This window comes from Heteronotia binoei, chromosome 16 (genome assembly GCF_032191835.1).
Source record: "Heteronotia binoei isolate CCM8104 ecotype False Entrance Well chromosome 16, APGP_CSIRO_Hbin_v1, whole genome shotgun sequence".
In the NCBI taxonomy this organism is placed as follows: domain Eukaryota; kingdom Metazoa; phylum Chordata; class Lepidosauria; order Squamata; family Gekkonidae; genus Heteronotia; species Heteronotia binoei.
This window is the reverse complement of record NC_083238.1, coordinates 25,668,938-25,683,317: the sequence shown is the minus strand read 5'-3', so window position 1 is coordinate 25,683,317 and position 14,380 is coordinate 25,668,938. Positions and strand designations below refer to the sequence as shown.

Sequence of the window (14,380 nt, the reverse complement as noted above, 5' to 3'; positions counted from 1 at the left end):
CTGTAGGCTTAGGCCCCCAAACAGGTTACAATTGTTTCGCAGGTGGGTTGTGGGGGCCAGGCAGGAACAACAGAGGACGTTCTGGTAGGGTTGATGTCAAATTTGGCGGGGGGGGGAGGGTTTCTGAATAATTGCAAGGAAATGCGATCTGTTGCTCAGTATTAAAAATGAAAAAGTTTCCTTGCATTTTATGTTTGATGGAAGTTCCGTAGATTTACTTTGCATGAGGGTCCCAAAAGTTCTAGAAAACAGTAGGTGGTGTTACTTTTTATCAGTCATAGTAACCTGTTTCTTCATTCAGGTTGCATTTGGTGAAATGGGCTAGCAAATGTGTACATAGCTGAAACAGTTAGGCTAGAACATGTTCATCAACACCTGTGTTAATGTTCTCAATTAAGCTCCGAAACAGTAAATTCATACCTGTGATTCCTCTATTGTTGAGACAGGTTGCAGCTGAATATATTCTAAGGCATTTGTGTAAAATCCATATAATTATTTTTGTTACGATCAAACAAAGTAGGACAACATGTGCAAGCTTTCAAGTTCTCCAGAACTCGTCATCAGAATGTTTGTTGAAAACACACAGAAGTGGTGATGGGGGGGGGGGGGGGGCACACCAGCATCTTTCAGGCTAGGGTGTTAAGGCCTCTGACAGCATCATGTGCAAGATACCTAACAAACTTTGGTGGGGACAAGGTATGGCTACCTGGTATCAGATCACACGCTGCATGTGTGTGATTAGAATGAAGCATTATACAGTGTATGTCATCCGGCTTACACAATTGAAATCTGTATCCTTCTGTCATTTCTCAAAGTCTAAACCCGCAGAACTCATGAGTATCTCTGTATCTGTGAATATTGGTCCAATTTGTGTGACTGATTTATTTCTTTCCAAGGTACTTGCTACAGAGGGCTCACAATTTGTTCTTGGTGTTTTCAGTTGCCTTTAAGGAGAATCCTATGCCTTAGTAAAATGAGGTCCTTCTCGCTTTAATTGTGGCTTCTGTTCAAGTGAAAAGGCTGTGGTCTGTCATGAAGCCAACTGCACTAGTTAAAAAAGATTGCCTGAATGGCGCAACACAGATTGAAAGTTCAGCATCCAGAAACAGGGTGTTTGTGGGAGTTTTTGTCGATATTTTACGTAAATTCCAGGTTTCGTTCTACCCACTGACATTCAAAGTCTTCTAACGTTGATGCCGACGAGGAAGCCTCAAGTGTTGTTTTGAAATCCGTGGGTTAAGTGGCAGTTGACAGCAAAAGGAAAAAAAAAAACACCTATGTGAATCTGAACAATAAACCCCACCCAAAATAATACGGATTCAAGTGAGCACAACGGCAATAAAATATATTTACAAATGAATCCTGTTGCTCTATTAATTTATGGTGTAATTACGGCAATTCTTCCCACCTTGTTTTCAGTACTTCTTAATCATTAAGCTGGAAGCCTGACAGCAGTGCCGGCCCTGGCATGATTCTCTTTGACTAAAACCTTGTAAATTAACACAATTAGCACAGCATCATGCTGCTAATTAACTTCCTGTGTCTGGTGCAGCGGATGTGCAAACAAGGAAGAGGGGATCAGAAGGGAATAAACATGCCATTCTGTTACCAAACTGTCTGCGGCATTAGGACTAGCTCAGCGAGGCTAAGCTTGGCCATGTCAGGATGCCGGTGTCGGGCGAGGAGAGCTCAAGGGTGTTTGGGAAGAAAAAGCAATCTTCGTTGAGAGAGAGAGAGATTCTCCAAATAGTCTGCAGTAGGTTTGGAAGGAAACCTATGCCACGGATGCTTTGTTTCAGACTATAAGCTTCCTTCTTATCAGAAAATCTGTACCAGAGGGCACTAGATAGGTTGCAGGGTTTTGTTTTGTTTTTTAAAAAAAATGTTTTTATATATAAAATTAGGAGAGATTGCTGAAGGGCTGCCAACCATGCCAGGCGGAGTTGAAGGAGTCTTTAAATGCCAGTGAACTCTATGTGCCATGACGGATTACCAAAGATAGAACCAGAATCAAGAGCCTCTCATTTCTTGGGCACGATTAGTTGTGCAAAAGAAGTAGTTATGCTGGGTTGCTTAGTCTGCTCCGGTAGTGTTTTTTTTCAGCCAGTGCTTCCTCCCCCCCCCCCCCCAACTTTTTAGCAACTGGGCCGCATTTAATTTTTTCTTCTCTTGCTGTATTCCCCCCCCCCCTTTCCTGTATCCTAGAGGCAGGGTGGGGGAGGTGAAGGAAGGAGGAGGGAGAAGAAGGGAGAGCAGGCAAAAAGACCGACAGGCAAGTGATGCTTGAGTGCTTTCTCCCCCCACCCCCAGCCTCAACAACAGAACTGTGAGGCAGAGAGCAGCCAGTTGTAATTCATACCGAGTTGTAAGCTTTGTGTGATGAAAGCAACGGAGCGCTGCCTGGGAGATTGCTTTGCTGCACTCCACGAAGCAGATTTGAAACTGTTGTGGACCACTTTAGATGAGAGTTGGATTATGGAATGACCTGCTATGTCTGTGTCATATTGTTCTGTGCAGGGTGCATTATACTGTGCTAACTAGGTATTCAGTACCAAATAAGAAAGGTATCCTCGATATGATCTGTCAGCTGTGTCTCAATTTTTTTTTTACCTTAGATCTGTTAAAATTTAAAACGGCAATAAGGAAAAGACAGAATGCTGAGAATATTTAAAACATGTTTCCAAACACCAAACCAATTCTAAGACTATTGAAGATGTACAGTTATCCTTAAAAAAAAGAAGAAGAAGAATACAGTGTGGAACACAGTCATCCTTTTAAAAAAATGCAATGTGGTTCAAATCATTGATTCCATTTTCTCCCTCTGAATTAGTAAAATATGGCATGGAGACACATATGCGTAGGTATATTTAAAGCAAAATTTTGTTGGCAATAGACTATTACAAGCTACCTAAATCTATACAGTTTTAAATAATGTCTTGTTTTGAGCAAAGCATTTGTCAGAGGTATAATGAGGAAATCGGGTGCATCTACTGAGATAGCTTTGCATTATCCTGTATGAGTGCTAATTTTGATTTCTCCTTTTCTCCCCTCCTACTATATCCTTAGGCTTGAAGATGCAGTGGACGCCAGAGCATGCCCAGTGGCCAGAACAGCACTTTGACATCACTTCTACCACCCGGTCTCCTGCCCACAAGGTGGAAGCTTACCGTGGACATCTTCAGCGCACTTATCAGTATGCTTGGGCTAATGATGACATCTCTGCTCTGACTGCTTCAAATCTGCTCAAAAAATATGCAGAAAAATATTCTGGTATTTTGGAAGGACCAGCAGACCGACCCCTCCTGAGTAACTATTCAGAGCCTCCGTCAGGGCTGGTGAATGGTCGAAAAAGCGAGAGCGAGCCCTGGCAGCCTTCTTTGAACTCTGAGAGTGTTTATCCTATGAACTGTGTCCCAGACGTTATTAGTGCCAGCAAAGCTGGTGTAAGTACTGCCCTCCCTCCAACAGATGTCTCGGCTAGCATAGGGAGTTCACCTGGGGTGGCCAGTAACCTGACAGAACCGAGTTATTCCAGTAGTACATGTGGAAGTCATACGGTCCCTAGCCTGCATTCAGGGCTCCCATCTCAGGAATATGCCACAGGATACAATGGATCTTACTTGCATACGAGTTACAGTGGCCAGCCAGCACCTGCACTTCCTTCCCCTCATCCATCCCCTTTGCATAGCTCTGGGCTGTTACAACCACCTCCACCCCCGCCACCCCCACCAGCACTAGTACCGGGCTACAATGGGACAACCAACCTTTCCAGTTACAGTTATCCATCTGCAAGCTATCCCCCTCAAGCTGCTGTTGGACCTGGATATAGCCCTGGTGGTGCGCCTCCTCCTTCAGCATACCTGCCTTCAGGAATCCCTGCTCCAACTCCTCTGCCCCCCACCACTGTCCCTGGTTACAGCTACCAGAGTCATGGTTTAACGCCCATTGCGCCCTCTGCCCTGACAAACAGTTCTGCAAGTTCCCTCAAAAGAAAAGCTTTCTATATGGCAGGGCAAGGAGAAATGGACTCCAGTTATGGAAATTACAGCTATGGCCAACAGAGATCCACACAGAGTCCCATGTATAGGATGCCTGACAACAGCATTTCAAATGCCAATAGGGGGAATGGCTTTGACAGAAGTGCTGAAACATCCTCCTTAGCATTTAAGCCAACGAAGCAGATCATGTCTTCTGAACAGCAAAGAAAATTCAGCCAGCCCAGTAGGGCTCTAACACCCCCTTCCTACAATACTGCTAAAAATTCTCTTGGGTCGAGAGCAAGTGAACCATTTGGGAAGTATGGCTCTCCAGTAATGAACGAACATGGCGATGAACACAGGCAGCTCCTCCCTCACTCAATGCAAGGCCCAGGACTTCGTGCAGCTACCTCATCCAACCACTCTGTGGACGAGCAACTGAAGAATACTGACGCACACCTCATTGACATTGTAACCAACGAGATTATCAACCAAGGACCTCCTGTGGACTGGAATGACATTGCTGGCCTAGATCTGGTAAAGGCTGTCATTAAAGAGGAGGTTTTATGGCCAGTATTGAGGTCAGATGCATTCAATGGGCTGACTGCTCTACCTCGGAGCATCCTTTTGTTTGGACCTCGGGGAACGGGCAAAACATTAATGGGCAGATGTATAGCTAGTCAGCTGGGGGCCACGTTTTTCAAAATTGCTGGCTCTGGCCTTGTCACAAAGTGGTTAGGGGAAGGGGAAAAGATTGTCCATGCCTCTTTCCTTGTGGCAAGGTGTCGCCAGCCCTCGGTGATTTTTGTTAGTGACATTGATGTGCTGCTTTCATCCCAAGTGAATGAAGAACACAGTCCAGTATGTCGGATGAGAACCGAGTTCCTTATGCAGCTGGACACTGTTCTAACTTCTGCCGAGGACCAAATAGTAGTAATTTGTGCCACCAGTAAACCGGAAGAAATAGATGAATCTCTTCGAAGGTACTTCATGAAACGACTTTTAATCCCACTTCCTGACAGCACAGCGAGGCACCAGATAATAGTACAACTGCTCTCACAGCACAATTACTGTCTCAGTGACAAGGAGGTTGCACTGCTTGTCCAACGTACGGAAGGCTTTTCGGGACTGGATGTTGTTCAGTTGTGTCAGGAAGCGGTCGTAGGCCCACTCCACGCCATGCCAACCACAGACCTTTCAGCCATTATGCCCAACCAATTGAGGCCCGTTACATATCAAGACTTTGAAAACGCTTTCTGCAAGATACAGCCTAGCATATCTCAAAAAGAGCTTGACACATATGTTGAATGGAACAAAATGTTTGGTTGCAGTCAGTGACATCTTTTTTTTAAAAAAAAACACAAAACTAAACAAAACAATGTAATGAATGTTGGTGCGCGCGCACACACACACGCATACAACCTGCTATATAGGGCATGGAACCCCTTTTCCAGTAGTGTTTAAAGTTGTAAAAGGGTACTGAGGGGGGGGAAGGGGGGGAACCCGATGATTGCCTTGTGTCTAAAGAGCCAGGTGCAGGCTTGAAGGAATAGGGCATCAAATATGAAGCTTGTTGATCTGAAAAGCCACAGATAACAGAAGGCATCTGTTGATGCTCCGTTCCGTTCAAGCTAGACAACGCACTCTCACCATGGAGCAAGGAGCCAAGTGGGTTGATATCCCGCCCCCCCAAGAAGGACATGAACCCTATGTGTTGATTTCCATTCTGCTGTTCTTGAGATTTAGTTGTTGTCAAGTGCCTGAAGTGGTGCTTTATTTTTTTTATTATTATTATTATTATTTTGTTTGCCTCACAATTACATTGGTGGCATGTGCTAATATAAAGAGCTTTAACTTCAAAATGTTATGGGACTAAAGAAATGAACGATTGTGTTGCGACAGAGAACCAGATCTTTTTTTTTTTTTCCTCAGCTAGTCTTTTAAGAGCAACAGTATTCCTCAATCCTGTCTGTTCTGCAGTATTAAACTTAAGAACAGGTAAAACAGGGTAACGGTAATCTGGACCTTAATTTTCCACAGTTCATTTCTTTTAATGTTCTGTCTGCAAAAAAAAAAGAAAGAAAGAAAGAAAAAGAAAAAAAACTCAGGAAAGTGATTGTGATTTGTACAGTACCTCAAAGGATTGTGTTGAAGGCACTATGTACTTCTGAGAGTTAATAGGCTAGGCTTCAATGTTACTTTATATTAAATATGTATGTTTACCTCAACAGTTGGGAAAAATGGCAAAGAGAAATGCTTTGAATGTATCCAGGAACAAGCTGAAAAGTGTATTATAACGGAATCTTTTAAACCTTTTAAAATAGAAACAAAGGGGTATCAGTGTTAAAAATGATTCTTTTTTTTAAAAAAAAAAAAATTGGGGATCAGATCAGAGCATGAGAAATTTTCATGGCAGTAAAAATCCTTAGTCCTTGACAATTTTGTGATGAGTTGCAAGACGATGTGCGGGAAACAAAGAAAAGCCACTCTGTCAAATTATATAATCTTATGGGACAGTCAAATACAACATCTAGCTAATGACTCTGAGAGGCAAATTACCTTAAGATAACCACTGCTTTTGTATCTTGGTTAGAGTTGTTGGTGTTCTGATTGTTTCATTGAGCCAATAGATCACAATCATTCTAGGTCACTGAGAGAGCTTATGGGTTGTCGAGCTGTTTACAGTAATGCTGTAGAGTGGTGACCAAACAACAAAAGCAAGGCAAACATTAAACCTTCAGATTGCATTTGCTTCTCCCCCCATCTCTTAATTTTCCCCACATAGATTAATAGTAAATGTGCATTGCCTGGTGTGGTTTTTTTTTTTTGTTTGTTTGTTTTATTTTAAGTGTACTCATTTCATGCCCTTTCCAGCTGGAGCATGCCCATCATTTTATTTCTACCTCAGTTTTTGGTGTGTGTGTCTGTGCGTGTGAGGTTTTTTTTTTTCTTTTTAAACTCTCTTGGGAAGCAAAGTAAGGAGCTGGGCAAGTCAGATTCCATTCAGAATGTCTACCTGTTTTAATGAATTTGAAAGAACCAGGCGATGAGATTCCTTCCAGAAGTGAAGTGTCGTTCTGTATACCTTTCCTGTCTTTTCCTCAGTAAGGACAAAATGGCTGCAGATTCTCCTCTTCTGAAAAGGCGGGCTGGCTGGCATAACGTGGCATTTTGTTCAGCTTGTGCCCCTGCTTCACATTGTCTCTCTTTTCATTCTTTAATGCTTTTATGAGCAATTCTTTTCATGACAGCTGACTGATGCTGGTAATGGCCCTGAGCAGTGTACACTGTAGCATTTGGAGTCTCTGCGGCCAGAGGAGCAGAACAGTCTTTTCTTTTGTGGCAGGAATGCAGGTTTTTTTTTTTTGTTTACTTTAAAGAGAGAGTGGCAGAACACTTGCAAAAGCACTGGCTTTTAATCTTTCTTTTAAGTAACGTACCTTTTTTAATAAGTGAAGTAAATGCAAGGGTGGGGAAGTCCTAAGGGGGGAGAAAATTCCAGCCAGTTAACCTGGCTATTTTGTGTCTTTTAAAGCAACTGTCCAGTTGCCATACGTGACCTTTACAGGGCTATCCTTGGCAGAGTGACACCCTTTTAGTCCGCGGAAGTCAATAGTCTCAAAATGGTGTAACTGTGCTCAGGATTGTATATTCAGCTAAAATATTTAAGCATTTAGAAAAGTTAACAGTGGATAGACTGCTGACATTTTACGTCCTTTTAATTTTTAAAACTTTTAAACATCTGTTGCTAAAAAGAAACCAAGCAAATTAACCAAAATTTACATTCTAGAAATTTTTCTTCAATTTAATTTTTTTTTAAGCAGATGGTCTATTTTGTAAAAACAGTGCCTTTCACTAAAGATATAGTAAAGTAAACCTTATTAGAGGATTTGCTTTTTCAATAAGTGCATACCTTCCTTTCCCCCTTCTATCCCCTTAGACCTCTCCCATTGCATCTTCCTTTCTGGCTGGGAAATCCAATTGCCCCCTTTGCTATAGATTTGTATTGATCTCTCGGATGGATTTACTGATTCAGATTGCTGACCAATCCATTGCATTTTCTGTTTGCTATCAAGCTGTACTGATTTAAAAGCACATTTTGGAAACTTAACTTGTGTTTTAATCACAAAATCTATAAATCCCTTTGAATCAATATTATTATCTGATTTTAAGTAAGTGTCCTGCCAGACCAATGTGATATCTTCCACTCCCCCTACTCATTTTGACTTTTCCTTTCTCATTATGAATCTTGGACACAGAACTGATTATTTTATATATGAAAAAATACAAGATAATGAAGAGTAAACTAATTCCAAGCATTGATTTTCCCATTCCTTAAAATATTGAATTTGGCATTGTTAATCCATTGCTGAAAGCTCTGATGATCTTCATCTCAAGTGTAAGCTAGACGGACAGAGTGCTTTGCCAGACATGGGGAATAGTTTTGTTTACCCCATCATCATTTTTAGACAGAAAGCAAGCGATGACATTCTATCAGCTCTCTGCTATAGAAGTTTCCTAGTCAATGGAATTGCTTAGACTTTGTCCAGTGTGCTCAGACTCCATTTGCTCATCTTAACAAACAAACTTTACTAGAAGGAAGGCAAATGCTTTTGCACTTCATCTGTGGACAAGGCCATTTCCCACCCACTCACCTCTCTTTTAAATGCTGCTATGTTCTTCTCTATATGGATCACTACTCTATATGTCTCCTTATACAGGAAACCAGATCCCGGGTCTTAAGCTTCCAAGGTATTTGGATGTGCTATGACTGAGAAGACTGCCTTTTTGTGGAGCGGATCAATACAGTCAACTTTTGTGCATTTGAAATGGCTCCCAGAGGAAGATGCCTGCAATCTGTTTCATTTGGTCAGAACTATGGGTTCTGCAGCAGCGTGTAAATGAAACGAGCAGATAGGATTGCAGATAGAGTGCACAGAACCTGTGTCTTTAATAGTGGGAAGAATATCAACAGCTGCATCTCCAGCCACTATTATAGCTCTATCATGGTAGAAACTTCTTGTCAAATTTCTCTCTGCTGTCCAACTGTTAATCTATTAAAGGCGTAAAAGCCCTGCTCCATAATGCTACCTAGTTAGATAATTCTTTGGATAGGTTGGAGTATGCAGCTGGCTGTACTGGCCTATCAAAATAGTGTTTGTGCCTGTACAGATTGTGACTCTAATGGAAACAGCTATTTTTACATTAGATGGGGTTTCCTTATTTTTATGCAATAGCACTAACAATGTTGAAAATGTCAATAGCAAAGGAGGCTGTTTGTCTGCCAGCCAAATTATCAATGCCAATTCAAAATGTAGTATTTCTGTAGGTTTGTGGCAGAAATTCTTCCATTTCTGGCATGATTCTCTCCCCAAATATTTAGACCGTTAGGGAAAGAGAGTGGTGCAAAGTTTGCTGACTGAGCTGATCAATGGAATGTGAAGGCAGTTTAAGGCTATTTACTTTTGCGCAAAATATTTCTCTGTTAGTCAATTTGTATTCTATTCAAATGCAGATAGATGGGTGAAACAGTTTTTCTTGTGCATTTCAAACCCATCAAGGAGAAAATAAAACCTCCCAGTAAAACACATAGGCAATGCACCATCTGGGAAAGCTAGCTCATCTGTCCAGGGGCTATGCTCTGTAAAATAGTACAAGGTCATTTTATACGGGCTGGCATAATACTTTGCTAGCAATTTTCAAAAAGAGATAATCTAGTGTAAAAACCCCAATTAATTCCAACAGATGTTGGTAGATGGTAATGTGTTTACATGTCAAAAGCTGCAAACAAAGGTTTCTGCTGCCTGAAAATGTATAAAACTTTGAATAGATAAACAGTTATTGGGCCTATCTTACCAATTTCATCCCATCAGTGCTGACTATATCCTAGGAATGTGAGAGTGAAATTTAGAAAGGGATATTCCCCAAAAAAGTGAAGTTAAATTCAAATTTTTTACTATACTAATTTTATTCTACTACAGGCACATCTATTTAAGTGAAATTTCTGACCTAGCTAATTGAGAATTTACTACATTAATTTCAAAGGTATGCATACACACACACACGTGTGTGTGTGAGTGAGTGCATGTATTGGTTTTCTTCCCTAGGCATGGCATAGCCTATTGAGAACACCTCAGGCACAAGTTCCATTTTAATAAACGTGAGTTGCCCAGAACTCCTCTTTGTGCAAATCCCATTCATTTGAATGGAACATGTACAGACCATAGTCCTGGCATGTACACCAGATCTGAATATGAACATGCATTATTCTATAGTACTAACTCCCTGGCATCTCATAGACGTGCATGTGTGTATACTGTATTTATCTGTGCATACATACCAAACCTGAAGTCTTTTTTTTTTAACTTCCTCTGTGCTAGGAAAGATGAAAGCTTTTCCGTTGCTTAATCATTTGCAGATTTATATATGAAGCACACTAGTAAACATAGAGGTAATAATATTCCTAGAGTCTAAGAAACAGCTGTACTAGGGACTAGTCGATACATGAACTGAATCTTCCCACTCCGCAAAGACCTTTGGTTGACATTCGATTTTGAACCTGCCAGATACATTTTTGTGAACCAGGGATACTGCATCTTTAATGAACAAGTCTCTACTCTTTCCCCTGTTTTTAAATACAACGCAAGGAGTGTAGCAGCAGGCTCTGCAATTGTCAAAGACAATTAGACTGAAAGCAGGAAAATTTCACCTCCCTGTCTGGGTGATATGTATAATGTCGGCAGTGTGGGTCAGCCTTGCTACAGAGTTGTGTGAGAATATATGAATCAGTCCTATAGAATGTTAAATATTTATAAAAATGGTTCTGTTCTACACCCAAGGTTGGGAACGCAGTTATTCCTTCATGTTGTCTTACAATATACAAAGAAGCAAAAGTTTATTTTCACACCTAAACTTTTTGTGTGTGTGTGTGTGTGTGTGTTTGTACGTTTCAACTCCCCCCCCCCTCCTTTTCCGTTCTTGTGGTTTACAAGCAGTCACTAGTGGGTTTTTTTGCTTCCTTTTTTTATAATTATATATATAAATATATATATATAGATAGATTTCTTCCTGCTCCTGCATTGGGTGTGTATTCAGACATTGTTCTTTAAAACCATTTCTACCTCATTGCTACATATTGTACATGTAGTATTTATTTGTTGTCTTTTTTTGAATGTCATGCATTTCGTAAGAAAGACTCGTCCTTGAACTTGAACAGTCTACCTCAGAAAGACTGTCTCTACACTGAACAGTATTAACCACCGCAATGATAAGATGCATTAGCAAAGTGTGGCAGGATAGATAATGCGTGGGGGGACTTGGGATACTGTTGGACTTTTAATTGTACTCTTGTAACACAAGATTGCTTAAAGGAACTCAAAGGAAATTATGCACTGTGCAGATCTTTATCAAGGTCCCACTTTTTTTGGCATGCTATGGTAAATGCAGCTTTATTCTGATGAACCCTGATTCTGAACAAATATATATCTTGTCAGGCATTTTTTTTTTTTTTTGCATTGGCAATCTGGCTACATTCGAGTCCTCTATCCTGTTAACTATCATACAGTACTACTTGGCTCTTAAAGTGAAAACAAATGATAGTACATAAGGATTTTTTTTTTTTACGTCTTCAGTGATGTAAAATGTGTCATGCACTGCAAGACTATATATGTTTCTGACTCCCTTTGTACTTAAAAAAAAGGAAGAAACTGCATTTGTAAGAGTCTGTGCAAGGTTTTAACAGAAACCAAAAAAAAAAAGGCACTTCCCAAAGGACTTAAATAGGAGCTCCAATCCTGCACACTGTTCCGCGCATTTAAATTCCACTGCAGTTGAGTTAAACATGTGCAGATGTGCACAGGATTGCAGCCGTGGAGTCAAGGCGCTCGTGTTCTGTAATCAAATAGTTTTATTACTGATTCTGCTTTATAAACGTTTGCTTTTAGAAATAATTGTACACGGATGGCACATTTGCAGTACTTTGTATGAAGTATTTTATATTTTGTTATTTATTTTCACATCATGTTTTCCCTCCTCCTCATTGTCTCCACCAGCTTTACATTACCGTAGGAGAAGGGTACAACTTTCTCTTTCTCTCTCTCTCTCTCTCTTCTTGCTATCTTTAAAAGAAAAAATAATTCTGAAATCAGTAAACCACCCCCAATTAATGCATGGACTTTTCTAGTTGCTTGTTGGCAAATTGTGGGTCTTTTAGCAAAATAAACAAATGAACTGTGACAATCCACAGCTCTCACAGATGTAAATGCAGAAATGCATCTGAAAATTCTTGGTATGCCCGACAATCTGTTCTTTAAGTTCCATTAACAAAGTAGCATCATCCTTTCCGCTACAATGTCTTGAAGAAGTATCTTTTTTATTATTATTTTTTGAGGCTGTGTAGTGAAATGATGAAGAGGTGGGCGGATTATTTACTGTTTGTTTACTGTATTTAGGTGAGGGATGCCATACTTTTCATCAACTAATAGTACTTGTCTTGGGACAGCATATATATATATATCTCCCAACTAAATTAAAATTTCAGTGCACTTTGCTTTCCTGGCCATATTGATTTTATTGCTTAAATTGAAACAATGTGTTGACTTTGACCAGATTTTGACCTCTCACAAGGAGGGAAAGACCTCTGTAAGACATGTTTCTTTGGATTCTTCTGGTACTGTTTTGCTTATTTATTCAGCAAATTCAAAATCATTTTTGTGCATTATTTGCATCTGCTGAAACTAACCGCGATATTATTGCACTCATTAAAAAAAAATGAAACAATCCATTTCTCTTGGAAAAAAATGACAAGCTTTAGATGATGAAAGCTTAAATTATCCATCACTTGCAAAATGAATTCATATAATTTGTGAACATTATTAATGTAAATGAGACATTTCTGCTTAGAATTTTTTTTTTATTTTGATGGGATCATTATATGGTTGATCATATGTGTGTAGGAAGCTGCTGTACAATTAACCTGGAGATCTGAAAATGCTTTTTTGTCCTCATTGTTACAGTTTCAATTGTAATCCATGCATCTCATTTTCTTGGGTGTTAGCACTGTAATATTAAAAAAAAAAAACTACACAGTGCTCAGTATTGTAACTAACTGTCCCTACTGAATATTCCTTTTCATAAATACTTGCTACCACAGGGAAATTAAGTTTTCATATAGAATAACTAGTTTCAGTAGTAATCATTGAAGAATTAAAAATTAAAGTTGTGGTTCAAGGCAGATATTTTTATGAAAAGTTTTCTCTATTGTAAAATTTGTTGTATATGGCTATGCTACTATCATGGAATATGAAAAGAACAAGCATACCTCAAATAAAAGAATTCTGAGTTAACAACTCCTTCTGTGTTGTTTTTAGCACCAACCTAAATAGTCATAGTTGAATTAAATTTATTTACCGTATATTGCCTTGTGATTTATAAAGTTTATGTTATAGCATGCCTTTGGGTCAGCATATCTTCCAAACTGGCTTACAAACTAAATTAAAATAGTCACATACTAATATCAGTAATGTTAAATATATGCTAGAATAATATGAACTGCTCTGAAAACTGTAGCCATGATACGTGACCATTATTATTTTCCAGGCAAAACACCATCTGAAGGATCCACAACAGAGTCCCATTTTTGCTTGTCCTTCATCCCTGCCCTGTTCATAAGTTACAGTGAACACACGTACAATTTATGTGGAATTGTACCCTTGATTTTTCTTTATATGTGTGTTAAGTAATTCTCATGTCACACTCCAGGCATACAGCTGAACATATGATTGAAACCTGACGTTTTTCCATGTACTGGTCCCTGGTTTCATTTCTAAAGTGAACACTTGTTGGCTCTTTCTTATAAACAGATGTATGGAGGTGCGTGCAGGATGTACATGTGTTTACTATAACAGGTACGGTTGCCAATCCGCAGTTGAAGGCAGGGCATTCCCCTCGTTTGGAGGCCCCTCCCCCTGCTTCATGGTGAGCAGAAAGCAGGGAGGGGTTGAATCTCCACTGGGTACTCCATTATACGCCACAGAAACCAGTTCCCATAAGGTATAATTCAGGGGTGGCCAACAGTAGCTCTCCAGATGTTTTTTTTGCCTACAACTCCCATCAGCTCCAGCCAGCATGGCCAATGGCTGGGGCTGATGGGAGTTGTAGGCAAAACTACCGTTGGCCGCTCCTGGTATAATTGATCCATGGGTATTGGGGGGGGGGGCTGTTTTTTGAGGTAGAGGCACCAAATTTTCAGCATGGCATCTGGTGCTTCTCAAAAAACACCCACCAACCCAGGTATCAAAACAACTGGACCAAGGGTCTAATTCTATGAGCCCCCAAAGAAGTTGCCCCCATTTTCCATTATTTCTAACAGAGGGAAGGCATTTAAAAGGAACATAGTCCCTTTA

The 14,380-nt window shown here is 40.1% G+C and overlaps 1 protein-coding gene across 2 annotated transcripts in view; it reads left to right on the top strand.

Annotated features, from left to right (window-relative positions):
• Positions 1-7,444, top strand: part of FIGN (fidgetin, microtubule severing factor) — a 173,086-nt gene extending 165,642 nt beyond the window's left edge. For both annotated transcript variants that reach the window (XM_060257207.1, XM_060257206.1), the window contains one exon: positions 3,067-7,444. In XM_060257207.1, coding sequence (XP_060113190.1) covers positions 3,067-5,315 — 2,249 coding nt within the window. In that variant the 3' untranslated portion in view covers positions 5,316-7,444. The remainder of the gene's footprint in view (positions 1-3,066) is intronic.
• Positions 7,445-14,380: the final 6,936 nt, after the last annotated feature.